At 47.9% G+C, this 18,514-nt stretch overlaps 1 protein-coding gene across 3 annotated transcripts in view; it reads left to right on the top strand.

Moving 5' to 3' along the window:
- The window catches only part of LOC146208533 (uncharacterized), a 67,605-nt gene extending 49,410 nt beyond the window's left edge, over window positions 1–18,195 (top strand). For 2 of the 3 annotated variants that reach the window (XM_084594471.1, XM_084594489.1), the window contains exons 8-11: window positions 2,334–5,033; window positions 10,130–10,228; window positions 15,522–15,632; window positions 16,172–18,195. In XM_084594471.1, the coding sequence (XP_084450597.1) occupies window positions 2,334–5,033; window positions 10,130–10,228; window positions 15,522–15,632; window positions 16,172–16,567 (3,306 nt within the window). In that variant the 3' untranslated portion in view covers window positions 16,568–18,195. The remainder of the gene's footprint in view (window positions 1–2,333; window positions 5,034–10,129; window positions 10,229–15,521; window positions 15,633–16,171) is intronic. The other variant, XM_084594479.1, reaches the window with a different exon arrangement.
- Window positions 18,196–18,514: the final 319 nt, after the last annotated feature.

Here is an 18,514-nt window from a genome sequence, read left to right as displayed (position 1 = left end):
TGCGGAAAAACCAGCTTTCGGCGCACCGAATGTCAAACGGGGAAGCCAGCCTAGCTAACCGACGGCTTGAGGCGGTTCTCGCGTGGTCTCCTTCGCTGCTGAAGGTGACGCGATCAACTGTACTCTAATTATATTCGAATTATTATTTTGTTTACACGTACCAGTACCATAACTGACTTTTTATACATCAGCCATATATTTCCCCAAACAGCGTTCACTGCAGCTTTGATCTGAGCACCGATTCAAACGGAACTCATGCCGCGCTGCGCGAGAAGTCAGCAGCGCGTACTCCGACGCTCCGGTGTCTCTGCCACATATCTGGCACCTGCGCTCTCGCTCACGCAGCGGCTCGTTGCTCTTCCTTTTCTACGCTTGGCGGGAGGTGACGTCCGGCGCGCGGGTGCTCGCTCGTACGCCTCGCTGGTCGCCGTATCCGCGGCGAGCAGGGTGCCGCCGGTATGCCGGCGGGCCACAGGTCGCTGCAGGAAGCGCGCCGCTAGCATTGGTGCACCGTATTCAAACTTCTGGGTTACAAAGAGGCTAATCTGCTAGCATGTTTTACGTATGTGTAACAGGCACGTCGCAAACATGCTCTCACGTTAACTGAATATTCCTGTCATACAGATGCATTTAAGCATTCATTTTTTTCCATTCGCCATACGAGAATGAAACAAACTAGATTCTTCCATCACCCATGCATCTCCCTCTCCTATACAAAGGGGGCTACTGCCAACTCGGCCATGTCGTATGGTGCCGTGAAGTCACACAATACGCCTACCAGCCTGTGCGCGGCCATGTCACCTGACACTACCACCTGCCAAGTGGCATGCTGGTGATTTTTCGCTCACCACGCCGACGCTAGATTTTTTTACGGAACGGAGCCTTTAACACTATCGTATAAAAAAAAAGGGTAACTGGAAGGCTTCTTATACACTTGTTTATACGTTTGGCAATAATGCTGGCTTTGTACGTATTTTTGAGGCTGAGTAACGGCTTTAAACTTGAGTATAGGCTCGAAGAAGGATTTCCAACTATCTTAATTCGATGTAAAAACAGGATTAAGTCCTGTAGAAGTCCCAATAAGAACCGCACTAAAGGTTATTTAACTGCTACACCAGTATTATCATGTTCGAAGAAATAACGTTGACAATCAAAACATGTGTTGTTGTCTTTGGAGGCGCACAGTTTGATGGGAAGACATCATATGCCCTATTACGAGAAACGTCAGCGGCGTTCATTGATTTTTGGTCGTGCGCGCGAGAGGGTCATAAAGAATCCCAGCGATGGCAAAAAAAAAAAGAAAAAAGGACAACGCGACGTCATCAAGTGGCCTTATGACGCACACAACAAGCCGATGACGCATGGTGCACCACTGAATGTACCCAGACACATCAGCGACCGAGGTCGCCGCCAGCTCAGACAATCCTATACGTATCGTTCGTCTTTATGTACTTGCCACTGACCAACTGATCCTGATATTCGTATCAGAATGGTGGCACAATCGTTGTCATACAGTGCATGACTGCAGGCGTCGTACGATTTATCGTTTATCGTCACGTATGATTTATCGCACGTATGTTAGTCAAACTGGAGTCCGGCCCGAGATACGACATACGAACCTCCAGTTGTATACTCTTAACCCGAAATTTTGCCGATTCCCGCTCCAAGATGTCGCGTGAAGCATAGAAATGTACGCCGAATACACAAACACACACGCATTGAATACAATATTAGCAGAAAGAACATTAAAAGGTGTCGAAAAACATCACATGAAACCACTTCCCCCACGGGACTAGAACGCTTTCACATTCGTACCCGTTAGTAGTCTGAGTTGTGTCTAACAAATGTTTTCGCTATGCTCATAGTAACGGTCCCCATACAGAACTAGTGAGATTCGCTTAGATCAGTGGTAAGCGAACCAAAGCATCGTGCTTATAATTGTGCCTACAATAAAGGAGCAGGACCAAAGGTCCTTTAACCTTGAATATTTGAAGCCCGAGAGTGGTAGATACTTGTCATCAGTGAAGCCAACTAGATTATTGTAGATACTTATCAGGTACTTTATGTGGTTTTGCCTCTTTCTATTTTCTTTAGTTTCATATTCAGTCCTTATGGGGTTTTCTTTCTTGAATTACTTCTGCTTGCCTTGCGGAGATTTTATTGGACGTTCTGTATTCGCTTGCAAAAAACAGCACGTTAATGCAGATTTCTCTCGTTCTGTTTTTTCCCGCTGTCTAAGCATTAGCATATATGTTTCAGGCGTGCGTTGAAAGAAAGAAATGTCGAAGTTGAACCGCGAAATCATTTTGCATTTTTTGTTCATTTTGATGCAGAGTGGTCATCCAGAGCCAGTCTTCGTGCCGCAAGACATTTCTGGACCAGGCAGCCGCAACACACCGTTCGACAACGCTGACCCTCAGCGTATCGATGGTTTTGGATTTCCCCAGCAGCCCTCTAGCTTCGGAGGACAGAGACCAGGCGGCTTCTCAACTGGCCGCCCCTACCGTAACAGATTTCCTTCCGGTGGCCAGTACCCGCCGACCGGACAGCGGGACCAGTTTGACAGGCGGCCGCAGCAGTCTTTCACGCCATACACACCAGGCGCGCTGGTACCACCGGTACCCGCAAAAGCGAACGTGGGCAACGTCCCAAATCCTCGAAACCACTTTGCCAATCGCGTCTTTGACCGTACTCCTGCTGACACGTTTGGTAGACCTGTGGGTCAGCGCCCTCTTCACCCTCCTTCCTTGATTGGCATGGAAATTATTCGCTACGGTCCGGACGGTCCGCAAGTCCATAAGTTCAACGGCAGCGCTGGACCTGGATCAGTGACACCGCCAGATAATCTTGAGGTCGGTGGTCCGTTCCAGCCATCACGGTTTCCGGGCAGCGTTCAGAGAACACCGCTCTCTGCCAACAGGCTTGTGCCTAGGCCTCCGTTGCCTATCAGAAGTAACGTGAATCGGGTGTTGTACAGTGAAGCACCGCAGCAGCCGACGTTTCCCAGACGACTGGGTGAACCTAAAAGCCCCGAAGACGACTTTGGAGGCGGGTTTGAGGGCCTGATCAGAGACGAACGACCTGATCTGCTCGACCTAAGACCCAAACAGAAGCCGTCAGGAGCAGTTTCTGGAAAGGCTGGTGATGGCCTTGATTTTCTGGAAGAGCTTTTGCCGTTTTACGAGAAGGATTTGGATATTAATAAGAAGGGAAATGAAGCTGCAGGGGGAGAGGACAGGAAACCGGTGGTGCACGAGCCAATAGTGCCAGAACACCGCGACCTTCTTTGCGATGACGACGACCCAAGGTTCTCGGACCCAAGAAAGCCTGGTTGCATAAAGAAGCCGAAGCCAATCGGAGGGGGTGCAGGAGATGCTCCGCAACATGATGGCAAACCTATCGAAGCGCCAGTTGACGCTGATGAAGAATTCTTGAATTATAGAAACCCGTTTTCCGGCGTTCTTCCATCCCCCGAACGTGGTTCTCCAGAAAAGGTTGACCGGGATGGCAAGAACTTTCAGCGCCCGTTCCTCGACGCCGACAAGAAAGTTATTCCGGTGCTTATTGACCAAAACCAAGTTAAACCAGGCACACTGGAAGGAACCGTTGAAGTCACACCAAACAAACTTTCCCCCGGTGCTGGCGCACCTGGCGTCCCAGGTAGGCCACCTGCTTCTGGCCTTGATGCTGAAAGCCCAATTGAAGGCCGACGAGGATTTGGGAACAATGGTGCGTTTCAAAGAAATTTTGGAGCATTTCCGGGTCCCGGTTCTACACGGGGCTTCGGTAGGCCAGGTGCTGGTAAGACTGGTGCATTTCCATCTCCTGTGCAACCACCCCAAGACAGAAACGTATTAACCTTTCAAGGTATTCCCCAACGTGGCGGTAACGACCTTAGAGGCTTTCAAGACCCGTTCAGGAGAAACTTTCAATCTTTTGGACAACCAGCCTTCGCGCCACCGCAACAGACTGTTCGCTTTGGGCAGAGATTGAGCGGAGTGAGGAATCAAAACCCTCTCGTGCCTTCTCAACGGCCGTTCAGAATACAAAGCAGAGTCCAGCCGCAGCCGCAAGGTCAAATCGTATTCCCTCCGCCCCCACTCCACAGAAAAGCCGTGCTTTCTCCTCCTGACGTCCCAGACAGCCCCGCAAGCGGCTTCAGTGATCCCTTGTCGTTTACTTCACCGCAAAACTTAGGCCAGCCTGGTCAACAAAAAGATACTCCCTCGGGAACATTTGGAGACGGTGTCGCACCACCTAGATTTGCTTTTGTCGACTCTAGGAGACTGGGGAAAGGGGCTGTAAAGACACCCACACAAGGTTTCCCCGCAGGGAGAGAAGATGAAATTTCGGACGTCCAAGGGCAGCTTGTGTCGCAGGGTCCGGACGTGCTGGTTCCTGGATCTCCCACACCAGCTTCGCCTGTGAGCAATGCGAAGTTCCCAGACGAAAACGTCGCGCCACCGGCAACGTTCACGTTCTTTGATACAAAGAAGCCGACGCTAGTGCCAAATCGTCCTCCTCTTAACGTCGTGCGAAGGAAAACGCTGAAAACCCCAGCTGATGTGACTGGCAAGAGCGGTCAAGTTCAACTTGCGCCAGCAGTTCCTGAAAACGGTCAAGGGCTGGAACCTGGTAATTTACTGAGAAAGCCACTCCTTGCAGACAATGGTCAAATAAGCGATGAACTTGACAGGCGGGCACCGATTGGAGCCCCGGGCCCTTTTAATTTCGTGGACTCACGCAGGCCATTGCAGGTCGCCAGGCAAAGGGTCGTACAAAGGAGGCCGCAAGGTTTCGATTCAGCTCGTCAGCCAGGGTTGCAACCTCTGCGACCAGATACGGTGACCGTAAAAAGTGCTCCTTTTGACAGAAACTTGGACAGTGGCCGACAGGGCGGCTTTTCTGATGCACCAGAAGAACTTAGAAGGCAGCAGTCGCCGCAGGATGGGCCTAGCGGAGCTATTGATGGCGCTGTGGAATTTCCAGCAGTCTTGATCCCTCAGCCTGGGCCTGTTCGTCAACCAGTACAGGTGAGGCTATGTTCTACTATGTACTTTCTTACTCGCTGCTGTTAGAAAAAAGATAGCTGCAAACGACACATTCTTTTAAGGCGAAAGCGTTTCTATGCTCATGGTTACGTTCGTGTCCGTTGGCTGGATGTGTCCGCCGGGAGTGTCCGCGGCATCTAATTAAAAAAAAAAAAAAATCTCTGCAGCGGGAATCGAACCACTCTTCCTCCAATTCCCAGCCGCTACCTGGAGTGCGCTAACCACTACGCCACGTCGGGTCGCTTTTTGTGTATTGTCTAGCTGTTATCACACAATATTTCACTAAGGAAACCTGAATCGCAAAGTGAAGAGCACATGGCAATGTAGAGTGACATTGTGATCAGCCAGTGTTAGCCTAGCTTCATGGCATTAAAACACCCGCTACGACAACAAGGGCTCTACCCTTGAGAGCCTGTCGGGAAGTTCTGCAGCCACATTTTGCATGGCGATAAGCTAATGCGTACCCTCTAGAAAATAAATTCGAGCAGATCTTGCATCCCTGTCACCATGATACTCGGGTTCGTCAGAAACCGATCGCAATTCTCCTTGTCTACCGTGAGGATGATAGCAGTGATGACAATGACGATGCAGTTAGTGATAACGATAATGTTGATAGTAGCGATGACAGTGTCTGTGAATTTAGTTGATAATGATGGTGATAATAGCGATGGTGATGATGATGATCGTAGGGATGACAATGACGATGCGGTGCGTGAAAACAGTTCTGTAAAGTGGTTTTCACCATTGCCGCTCTTAAGGAGACTTTAGCGCAGCCTTTTCATTATTTTGGAGGCAGATAAAGCCTGCGGTAGAGGTCACCGACAAACTTAAACTGCCGGCTACCTGGAACCGCTGAGAAACTGGACATTTACCATCTCACTGACACATAGTTTTCTCTCTCTCTCTTTCGTCTTTCATCTTAAAAGTGGCCTTTTCTTTGTAGTTTAGTGAAGAGATCTAGCTTTTAAACAGATTGGAAAGGTGCAATATCTGACACACATCTCAGTGGACACCCGAACCAAGCTTTAAGGGCAGAAAGGAAGGTGGAAGTTAAAGAGAAAAAGATGTGCTGTTTTGAAGGGTTTCGGAATAATTTCGACCACTTAGGAGTCTTTAACATGCGCTAACATCGCACAGCACACGGATGCCTTTGCGTTTCACCTCCGCCGAAACGTGGCAGCCACGATCGGATTCGAACTAGGGTACTCCGATTCAGTATCCGAGCGTCTTAAGCACTGGTCCATCGTGGCGGGTCTAAAGTGACAAAGGATAACTATGAGCAACTCCGCAGTGGAGGGCTGCGGTGATTTTGGCCCTGTTGGATTCTTTAACGTGCACTGACGTCGCAGAGTACACGGGCGCCCTCTGTTTCGCACTCATTTAAGTGTAGCTGCCAGGACTGGCATCGAGCCTACGTCCTCGAGCTTAGCAGCTAGTCAAGCCACCTATGACATCTAAGCCACTAGGGCAGGGCGTGTAGTTAAGTTTTTACCCGCTCGCGTTTCGCGCTGATATGCTCTGTACGAGAGGACTTCGCATTAATTTAGACCAGCACAGAAGGAATAGAATCAACAAAAGAGTGTGTATGAAACTTTTCGGGTCTTGTGCTGTTTTTCTTTGCATTTTTGGCCCACGTATCTTACGCATTTTGACGTCTGCCAGCACAATTTAACCTGGCGAATTGTTAAAAGAACACTCTTCCTTTTCACCAAAGCGGTGGGCTACACAACACTGACAGTGCGGCATAAAACATTACTTGTCTTCTCCGAAACCATCGAAAATAAGCCGACCTTGACCGCATGCTGTAACACTAGAGAGACTGTCTGCGTCATTATTCTGCACCCGACTTTTTTTTATCTGCCGAAACACGAACACTGTACATATTGAGTTATCTAAGACAAATTTCCCTGTCGTTTATTTTTATAGAATACATTTCATTCTTGAAAGTCATTTACCCTCATTGAGTTTAGCGAGGCTAGATATAGAAGGAGCGGGTGGATAAAGAGGCGAAGAGTAGACAGCAAAAACGGCAGTTTTCACTCATTAGAAGGCAGGAAACCACGCATGAGCAAAGAATGGAGGCGGTGAATAGGGTATAGGATGGAGAGAGAAGAAAGAATGTACACTCTAAACCCGGAAAAGCATATAAAGGAGTAGGAATGGAACATAATGTCCTCTAGCACACTACTAATAAGGTCAGGGCATGAGCCCTGGATAAATGTATATCTCTTGAAATACGAAATATCTATGGTCGGCAGCGGAAGCTAGATCTCACTTCAAAATATCCGAATTTCTAGCAATTACGAAGATTGTAACTCATATTTGAATGTCATCTAATGAATGGCATCAAAACTTCTGTATGATGCAGCAGTTAAATATCTGCTTTCATTCTTAATTACATCAAAGAAATTTGACTTAAGAAGGGGATATGCTACCTTTGTCAACGTATAGCAGTCCGTACATTTAGTGGCGGAAATCTACTTGAGGGCTTTTAGAGAATTCCTAGAAGGGAGTGCGCTAGAGAACACACCACTCCTTTTTTACTCCCTTATGGACTTATTCGTGTTTAGAGTGAGAGAGGTAGATGCTACGCGCAATCTCGTCGCGAGTGGTAGAGTTGGCGAGTTCAACTTACGCATATTTTAGTCTGGCAGCCTCTTGACAGCCGTGCGAGGTCAGCGAGTCATCAGAACGTGAGATGATGCCGTACTATGTCCGCCAGTACGTACCCTGTAGAAAAAAAAAAAAAAAAACCTGTCATGCTCTTGATCTTCGGTGCGGATGATGAATTCTTCGCGAGCAGTTAAGCACGAAATGATGCACACACAGAGAGAGAGAGAGAGAGCATGTTTAGAGCTGCGAGTTATAAAACATACTCATCTAGCTGAAAAGAGTGTCAAAACAGGTAGGGAGAACTACTGAGAAAGGCGCTTAAAGGACCACTGACCTCGCCTATCGAGCGTGGCCTCCAACTTGTTACAGTGTGCGCCGTTGGATCTAGACATTTATTTTCCAATTATAATGTGTTATTTAGCCCAGATTTTAATTTCTGGTCGCATGTATGAAAGAAGCATGCAGTGAGCAAGTGAATATACTACGCAGACGAGCTTACTCTCGGTACACCTCTGGGTCCCCTGAAACAGTGGAAGACACCTCGCAACAAGACATCAATGGAGTCTCTAGTTATCTTAACACAGCTGACCTGTCATTCGCGCCTGACAAATCTGAATTAAAGCTTGTTGCGAAAGCCTGCTTTTAACGAAAACATAAGAATCTTAGCACTCTCACAATGGCAAGTCCCCCATCCCTCGCTTATCGTTGTGCCGGACTCTCGGCCTTCATATCCCTGAATCATGTAGTCAGGCCGACCTTGCTACAACCGTTAAAATTTGCCGTCACCTTACGCACCTCGTCTGTCGCATTGCCAATAAACACTCTGGGATTCGCGAAGGTGCGGGTCGCTCAGCTAATCCATCGCATTAGCCTCCCTGCCACTAAAGACATCAAATAAAGCTTGCACCTCAGACTTAGTATAAGAAGGCCCTTAATGTTCCAGTACGTACGTCAACGTTACATTGGGCTAGTTGGTCTTTGCGTGTTCGTAACCTGGAGGCTTGGTAACAAAATACATAAGGGACGACACAAGACACGGACGAAAACTTACTACTAAACTTCATTTTCATCTTTGCCAACAGTAATGAGGATGAGGATGGTTTTTGTCCCCTCCTCATTGGTGTTGGCGAAGATGAAAACGAAGTTTAGTTTTGCGTCTTGTGTTGACTCTTCTTTATTTTGTTAGCGCACCCATGCGTTATGAAGATATATCCACAGAACGAATATATTCAAAGGGGCTGGTTTTAAGCTGGAGAGGCCCCATCCAACAGAACTGGTATTGAAAAATTACGCCTCTTTCAAGCAAAAAGGGCAGGTGACTTGATACTTAAACGAGCTTCTCTCATGCCTATCAACCTTTCTATTATTACCCGGCCGTTCTCGCCCGTAGATAATCTCTAAGCTGCTCCCAATCTAAAGAAAACGTTGCAGCCGGTGCCAACCCAGGCAGACGCTCTGCACGCGTTGCCAACTATGCTCATTTTATTGATTCGACCATCGTTGACACAGACGCACCACGAATCTTGGTCGAAGCAGCTTGTTATTCTGTTGCGTGTTGTAACCAAGTTGTCGCACATACATTTGATCTTTGCACGGATTCCCTTCCTAAAGCGGCCCTATAGAGACCCTCGAAATCATCGCTATAGCATCCAGGAAAACTCCCAAGACCCCCCTGTAACCCATCAGTAATACCATACGTAGCGATTCAATGAGGCTATACGCGCAATACGTACAAGTCGGTGTCAGGTTCGTGCGCAACTGCGGGGCAATCTGCAAAAAGCTCTCACCAGTCTACCTCCCCACAATATCACACTAAGGTAGATTCCTAATTATGCTGTAGGGATGAGGTATAGTTTGGTGAGATGTGGTCTAGGTAGCAAGTTGCCTGGGCAATGAAAAATTACAGCGAACGCCTGGGAATCACCGGTGTTATCCACCCACGTGGAACCAAGCTCTCCTCTAATCACAAAAATAAATCTTCACTTTAACAACATTAAACAAGTTCTCCGCACACTTTATATTTCTGGACAAATCTCTCACCACCGCGCAACTAAGCATTCTTCAACGCGTAGGCTTAAATAACTTCTCACTCTTGCTTTGCGTTTTTCAGTACCGTATACGATACTCTCCCGTATTCCCCAACTGTCCCGAAGACTAAGCTAATTTAGAACATTGTGTTTTCTTCTACCTCGTTGTGATTTCTCTCCCCTCATTATCCACGCTCTGCTCTTCCAATGTGGCGGGCTTGGCTAGCCTCGAAACAACTGTATGAAGGAGCATTTGGGTTTGGTGACTCTGGACCAGGACGTACTCGCCACTTAATATTGCACAGAAACTTTATTTACTGCGCAGAACATTTTCTCTCTGCCTCGCCTAGCTTCCCGTGAAGTCGAAGATGCGGAATCATGTGTTTTAATCAGATGCAATGAAGCCGTTGAAACGCTAATAACGCTGCATTTTTACAGACGCCGCCTCCTGTTCTTCTGAGCGTTGAAAGGATACCGATCCGAGGACCTGCTGTCGCGGGCGACGCAGTAGCTGACCAGGGCCCAAGGAATATCCAGGTAGTGCACCTTTGGATGTTTCTTGTGCAGTCGCTTCAACATTAAGGTGTTTTTACTCCAGGTAGACCTTGTAAATCATTTACATTTGTTTACGGCCTGTAAATTTCTGCGTATGCAGCTCAAGTAGCAGTTTGACAATACTTCACAGACAATCGATTTAGCGAAGTGGCAGCTCCCTAATGTGACCCCCCTCTTCTACGAGGGGCAGTTTCAGATTAGTGTCTTGCACTTTGCAATTAAACGCAATTAGACCACAGTCTCTAGTGGATGTAAATGTTTTAAAGTTTTTTAATTGAAGCTACATATGTTGTCGGTTCAAATCCCTATCGCAAACTAGCCTCCATAATTGAATAGCATTTATAAGCTACATGGGAAGCGATGCGGTATAATATCATCCTGAGCGCTGAGCAATGAATGGGTGTGCCATAATTTATTTATGAAATCACGCGCTTTTTTTTAAGCACATTTTTCTCAATTCTGGGTTATGGTGACGGCAACGGCTGCGGCGATACTTTTTCGATCGAACGAACTATATACGCTGTCACGTAGGAAAGACGAGGTCACAACGGCTGCCCGTAATGCCTAAATGCAATGGTGACACGATAGAATCGAAAGAGGACTAGCAACGCTCGAGCGTCTACACTAAGGCTAGCTTTAAGTCTACAGCTGTAACTTTGAACCAGGATTTCGTGCAGCATCACTGTAGCGACAGCATCCAATGGCAACGAGAAGCAGATACACAACGTTTACGACATTACGCTGCCAGCTTAGAACGAAAAAAAAAAAAAAACTCGATGTGTAACCCTTCTAAACTTAGATATGCAGAGCGAAAAGCTCTGCTGGATGATCAGACGCGGCCTGGCGCTGCCGCCAGAGTTGCACTCGATCCAGCGCGCGCCTCCTTCAAGGGGAAACTGGAGAATCACGTGCAAAGCACCTTCTATACCCTCTCCTAGTCACGTGGTACTAAAACGGCAAAGCCAGGCGAGAGCACAGAGCTGCGCCTCTCCATAGCGAGATTGGCAGGTATGCGAAGAAGAAGAAAATGAGATGCAGGTATGCGAAGAACAAGATGCGAGAGCCGCTGGCTCCGCACGCTGCCCAGTGTACTTGACCATATATAATCGATAAAGCACCCTGGCCAATCCCTCGCCGTGGGTATGTGCCATTTTGTCTGACGTTATCATCATCATCATCAGTGGTCACAGCGGGATAGGAGGGCTGTGGCTGTGGAGACAACCAAACGACGCCTTGAGAACTGGATAAGGCTGACTAGATAAATGGTGTTGGTGGCGTTGCGCCACGGCGCGACAGACTCTGTCACAGTAGGGAATTGACTTGGCTAGGACCTTTATGGTCCACCTGGTAAAAAGGGAAGCCTCAGTACCATCCAATCCAATACAATCCAATCAAACGCTCGTCAGACTTGCCCTTAGCAAACATGGAGTAGTAGACCTCTGCGAAACACTACATGGCAGCCTTTGAAGGCTTAAAAATCACAGGTACTACCGCGGGCTATCTTCGTCGTGTCCTGCCGCTGTATTGTGCCGCACGGCCATATTGAAACAATTCTGGACTATTGCTCACTCCACGTATATTTTATGTACATTTACCTTCGTGCTCTGAGCTATTTTAAAATAGGGACAGACGAAAACGAACTGTTAATGTCCAGCCTACTCTTACCTTTATTGGACCCGAAACCCTGATTTAGCGTATCATCGAGGAAACAATTGAGAAATAGGCAGGTTCATGGAAGACCACACGCAATTTTAATGCACCAGGTATCATTCAAGAAATTTTGCGGCCGCACACCAATAAGCAAATCAGCGAATGCCTGCTTGTGGTCTCCAGCTGCTGCCGTGCCAGAATTTGGGATCGCCGGCCACTAGTCCTGCCGCAACTATTAAGGCACCCGGGACAGTCGTTGCAGGTCACAGTCGATCACCCGAGCGCATGCGAGCGCACCCGTAGGCCTGCGGGTTGTCGAGCTGCTGTGGCGATCCCGTGTTACCTCGCAGATCGAGAATCACGGCAGTCACTTGGGGCTGCTGCTGCTGCTGCTGCATGTTCGTGTGTGACAAGCTTGAATGTCGAGATCCGCCGCCCATTCCAGTCATTCGATGAGAACTGTGCCTGGAACCGTGTGACGGTCCCGCGGGTGGTCCTTGCTCCTCATACTCGTAGTAGAGCTGCTCCTGGCTCTGAGACAGACTGCTGCCTTCGTAGTACACGTCCTGAGTTTGAGTCTGGCTGAGCTGCCGTTCAATCCGGCGCGCCGTCGACTGGGGAGGTGGACGAGACGGGGGGCTCGCGTAATAGGTGTGGCTCCGCTGGCGTACCTGGCCACGGCTGCTGGGCCGCGGTGGCGGCGGCGGCGGCTGCATGCTCATCTCGGAGGGACGGCGCTCGTACACCTGCACTTCGACGTAGTTTCGCGTCTCGTCGTCGTCCTCGTACTCGTCATTGAAGTACCGCTCCGCGTACACGGGTCCGGTCTCGGCCATGGCCTTTAGCATCGTCTCCGACGGTTCCGGCGCTTTGTAGGGACCCTTCTTGGCTTTTTTCTGGCAAGACGTGGCGCTCTTCTTGGACTCTACGGACGCCTCGGAGGCGTCAGTCTTCTCGGAGAGCTTGGATTTCTCAGATTTTTCCTCGGCAGCTGGTTCGGCCTCTTTCCCACCCTTGACGGCTTTGGATGGGGACGCTTGCTTGGATCCCTTTCCTGAGCCTTTGGGGCTTTTCGAATCCTTTCCTTTGCCCTTGTCGTCTTTGCCGCCCTTCTTGTCGTCCTTGCCGCCCTTCTTGTCCTCCTTGGCCCCCTTCTTGTCCTCCTTGCCGCCCTTCTTGGCGTCCTTCTTTCCGTCGTCCTCCTCCTCGGGCATGGCGGCGGCTGGCGGGCCCCGGGGCGGCCGGAGATAGAAGCTGGGCGGGACGGGCGGCGGGAGACGCCGACAAGGAACCGTGCGAGCCGCTGCCCGGGATCGAACGAATGCTTCGCGTGGCGCGCGCCCCCGCTCGCGGCGGCCAACCCGTCCCTTCTTCTTCCACCTCCTCAGAGGCGCGTGGATACGCCCAGAGCCGTACCCCAATTTACGGCGGCTCTTTAGTGCTTGCGAGATTGTTGCTCACTACTTAGGTTTCTTAGAAGGAAGCTTGCTTTGGTTTGAAAGTTTAGTTTGTTATGCAAAAGAACGAGCATAAAAAAATAAAACTGCAGGGACGCAAAGGTGTTGAGCGCAATAGAGAAGATAACAGATGGTCGCTTAGGTTAACAAACTCGATTCAAAGAGAAGGAAAGCGTAGCAGGGGGCGGCAGAAAGTTAGGTGGGTGGAGGAGGATAAGAAGTTCGCAGAGGTCAAGTGGATGCAGCTAGCACAGGGCTGGGTAAATTGGAGGAATATGAGAGAGGCCTTCGCCCTGCAGTGAGTATATTCCGGCTGATGATGATGATGACAATAGATGTGAGCTAAATGATTATTTTCTTTCATAACTATTTAATAAGAAGCAGTAGAATGACGCCGCTTCCGCTTGAACTGTTCGAAAAAAACACAAAAAATAATGAAACGCAATATATCGTTTAGCGTCCAAGCGCGATATCGGTTATGAGGAATGCCTTAGTGCACCTAGGGCTCCGAAATGGCAGTCACCTGGGTTCTGAACGGGCACTTTAATCGCACAGTGCACGGGCGTCTTGTGTTTCGCCTTTATTGGAACACGGCGGACGAAATCGAACCCGCGTCCTCGCTATCAGCAGATGAACGCTGGACGAAACCGAATAAAAAAAGAAATGTGTAGGTGCAGGCCGAAAAAGTAAGCGCACAACATATACGCAGAGTGAAACATTGAGTGAGCAAAAATAAAGTAGGATTAAAATATTCACTGACGATCAATGAGATTCATTCGGCATATAGGCGAGAGTGCTACTTTTTTATAGCATGACATATGGTTATGTTGCTGGTTATGTAGAGTGGATCATTATAATGAAATGAGTTGCTTCAGTTAGCAGCTCCTTCCAACTCGGCTATGCCGTTCGTCCTCGTGACGTCACACAGCCCGCCGACCAATCACAGTGTCCGGTCAGGCCGCCTGCCAACCACAACCTACCAGAGGAATGTTGGTAACTTTTCGAGGTTGCGAAGGTTCAGGCAGGGGGTGTTAGAGTCCGGGTGTTTTCCAAATACGTCTGTTTCCGAGGTTGAGATGCTTGAAATGAGGCGTGCAAGGGTCCTGGTGTTTGTCACCTGTCCACTACCTCATTGTAGAGACGTCCTCGTCATTTATTGAGGCTGGGAGGCTTCAAACAGTCGACGCAGCCGACGCCGAGCGACAATTTTTTTCTCCCATGAGATACTGACGCCCTGGGTTTAAAATCCCGGGAAGAACAAAGAAGACAGCGGTTTCAATATGTTCCCCGTGAGACACACTATCCAGAGATAAAATTTACTTGAAGTACTGACGAAAACTTTGTTGCGAAAGCGCAGATGGTTTGATTTCGTCGTTTTCATTTTGCTCGTAGGGGTAACATTAAGAGATAGGAAGCATGCAGAGTGGGTCAGAGAAATAACTCAAGTTACTGACATTCTAGTGGAAATCAAGAAGAAGAAATGGGCATGGGCGGGACACGTAGTGCGAAGAAAGGACAATCGATGGTCGCTTAGGGCAACAAACTGGATTCCAAGGGAGGAAAAACGTAGCAGGGGCGGCAGAAAGCTAGGTGGGCAGATGAGGTTAAGTTTGCAAGGGTCAAGTGGATGCAGCTAGCACAGAACCGGGTTAATTGGAGAAATATGGGAGAGGCCTTCGCCTTGCAGTGGGTATAGTCAGGCTGATGATGATTATGATGATGATGATGATGATTTTGCACTCATCCATAACATTTGCTACGCACATTGGCCTCGCTTTGTCGTGTGTGTTGTTATGATTACGCTGCAGTTCTTTCCGGCAGAATTTCAGTATTTATTGCTCTGGAGAAAGACGGATGCCGACAGAAGCAGTGCACTATTGTTCTGTCTGTCCTATTTTAGTTAATGTAAGCTTGCCTAAATGCACGCGCAAACAGCGCATGAGTTTGAAATCTTGCACCATTTTCGGTCCCACAATAATGAGTCACATAAGAAAATTAAAAGAACCGCTTCTGAAATGAAATTGTGTGCAGTGTGGTGCAGAACTATTGGCGTATTTTGCATCGTTTTTTTTTTTGTTATTGTTTGTTCATCCTTTCTCGCAAGTACGTGCTGACCATAGATACGTAACGAAAGTCGTTTAATGTTTTTGTCCTCTCTTGCCTGGCAGGATTTTGTTCGAGATTCTCAAACGAAACCTGACAAGGGTATCTCCGGTCAGGAGCTGTTGCGGCGTGGTGCGAGTCCGGGAGGGTCTGCAGAAGAAGATGACAGAGCAGAGGTACGAATTAGAACTTTGTGGTGTGATTCGTGTGTGCCATGAGCAAGGTTTTCACGCAAACACATCGTCTCTCGACCAAGCGGATTGTTTTTTTTTTTTTTTTTAATCACGAAACATCACATGAACCAGCATGTAAGGCCTCTGCCACGCAAGGATTTCTAGCTCACAACTGACGAAAAGGAAAAAGAAGTCAACGCAGAGTCTGACAAGTATGCATTAAAACGCAACGATGCTTTGTTCCCAGACTGAATTTGCAATGTAATTATTTTCTGAATCGGTGTTTTCTGTAAATCCTGCCGACATCTTGTGAATTGTTGTACACAGATTTGTTGTAAATTTCTCTGCTATGATTGTGCTGGTACAAGAGTAGTGCTTTGGTTTCTGACGTGTTTAAGGGGGGGGGGGGGGATACAGCTCTTGCAACCAATTGCGAGACTTCCTGTGTCCTTTATTTTGTCCTGCCGCTGGTAGAACCTGTTCAGAACATTACCGGTCATCTTCAACGTTTCGCAACCCAACTTTCGTTACGTTACTCGCAGGACGGTGAGCCGCAGCGGGTCAACCCATACTCGTTCGGTTATTCGTCGTACGATGGCCTGGGCAGTCACGTGACGCGGCACGAAAGCAAAGACGACACGGGCCGCGTCACCGGCTACTACGTAGTCGAAGACGTGGACGGCCGCAAGCGCACGGTCCATTACGTGGCTGACAAGGACGGCTTCCGGGCCACAGTGCACACCAACGAGCAGGGCACGGACAACTTGGACCCTGCAAGCGTGAAGATGCGCGTCGAGAACAGGATGCCACACCCACCGCCCACTCCAAGGACTCCGTCTCAAGGATCACCAGTGAAGACGTCGCCGTCGCCAGCATTAGGCGATGACGTAGATGTGCCTGTTCTGGACACTGTTGACCAGAGCGTCAAGAAGAGCTAATCGTCGTTCGCCGCTGTCTTGACCATAGAGTTCATGCAGTTTACGACCGCTTGTATGTTGAAATGTTCTTGTTATGGTTACGCACACAAGAGGTATGCATTTGCGCCTCTACTTTGCAGTCTGCGTAACGATGTGGTAGGTTTTCGTGAGAGATCAGATTGCCACCTTTATGCGAGAGATGCATCTGGTGTTTCTGTGATGCGAAGGAGTATAGCAAATATACAGTTTAATTTGCGACATGGTTCTGATGCCATTACATAAACTGAGCTTTCAGGGGTTTTAATTGATGCGAACGGGGGTGCACGATGAGCAAACTGAAGGCTCACGTTGTTACGATAATTCAATGCATCATGGTCTTTTTGCAGAGTAAGGCCCAAAGAAATGCTTTAACAGTACATTAGTGCATAAGATGCCATATTTACAGCAGGTGCATAATCATGGGCGTGCGATAATACTAGGAATCATTCCCCAAATAGGTGCTTTCGAACGCAACATCCAAGACTACTTGCCTAAAATAAAAAAAAAAAAAAAATAGAGAGAGGGGGGGTCAGGGAGTAATGCGTTGACATTACAACGCCCATTATTTTTACCAGCTAAACAATGCGAAACTTGCTACGATATTTTGGCATTAAACAAAACGCACCCTAACTAATAAAGTGCAGCGACCATAATTCTGCTGAGGCTTGCTAAGAGGCCAGTGCGGTACAGCCTAGCACACCACTTGAGGTCGCTTTTCGCACTTCGCTAGAACCTTATGTAAACAGATGGCAAATAATTTACACTTACAGTTCTGCGACGTTTTTTGCACCGGTCACATGGCATAGGAGCGGAGCGCTGGATGCACAGCTTTAACCACCCCTTACGAGTTTTTCACTTACAGGGCATTTACTTTAACAGCGATGATTCAATTCACCGGATGAGGCACACTTGGCATCTCGGCTTCGCTCAGCCCCCAGGCGATGATGTCGGTGCAATTTTAGGACAGTGCAGCTCCATCACACATCAAACCGCGCGTAGTGAAATGAGCATGCAGGAGTTCAAAATGAAGGTGTGTATGATACGTGAAGATGATTTTTGTTTTTGTTCTTTTGCGTGTGTGAAACAAGTATGCTGGTTTTATTATTGATCTTTGTAACCACACAAGTTAACAGCTCAAGCAGTATTAGGCATTTGGTGTTTGACAATAGCTTGCAATGTATCTGCAAATGCTTTAGCATTTTCACGCAAATTTCACATCTGCTCGCCAAGCTCTTCAAGTCATACTTCGCTACTAAGTCTGTGCTGTTTTCATTGTTGTATTTATAGATGTGTCGAAAAGACAACTGGCTTGCATTGCTTCAGTCACTTCTGAGTTAACTATCTATTCAGAAGTTTAATTTATAAATGTGGCCCTCTGTGTAAGCTTCAGCATCATATTGGCGACTTTTGTGTACAGTCATTCATCAAAGACGTTTGGGGTCCTCTCATCTGTTTTCTTCAAATGCGGAAAAATGAGGTTGTTGAGTTATTTAAGCGATTATTTTTAGCCTCTACTGCCGTCATAAAACTTTGCCATACCTGCAGTTTTTACGGTTTTTAAAACGCCTCATTCTGTCATCAAGCCGCTGAATAAAAAAAGGTCTTTTCAATTGTTTTGTGACTTTGCTCTTGAAATGCGAAACCAATATTAATCCACTCTTGTAATGTGGAGGGGACGAAAAGAAACCATGAATAAGTTTCGGCCAAGGTCACCTGCGACTGTCCGCGTATATTATTGTTACATGCAGGTAGACGGAGTAAGGAGAAAATTAGCACTCCTAAAAGATTATTATGAATCTTTCAAGCTTCTCATTTATCTGTACAGTGCCTCTTAACTAAATACGCGTGGTGTAATCCGTCTCTTGTATGATTCTACACCATACCCCTGATGATACTCTGCCGTCTGTATGTGGCATTTTAATCGCAGTG

The sequence above is a fragment of the Amblyomma maculatum genome, chromosome 1 (genome assembly GCF_055883805.1).
Source record: "Amblyomma maculatum isolate TAMU_Amacu chromosome 1, ASM5588380v1, whole genome shotgun sequence".
NCBI lineage: Eukaryota > Metazoa > Arthropoda > Arachnida > Ixodida > Ixodidae > Amblyomma > Amblyomma maculatum.
This window is presented reverse-complemented; position numbering and strand designations above follow the sequence as displayed.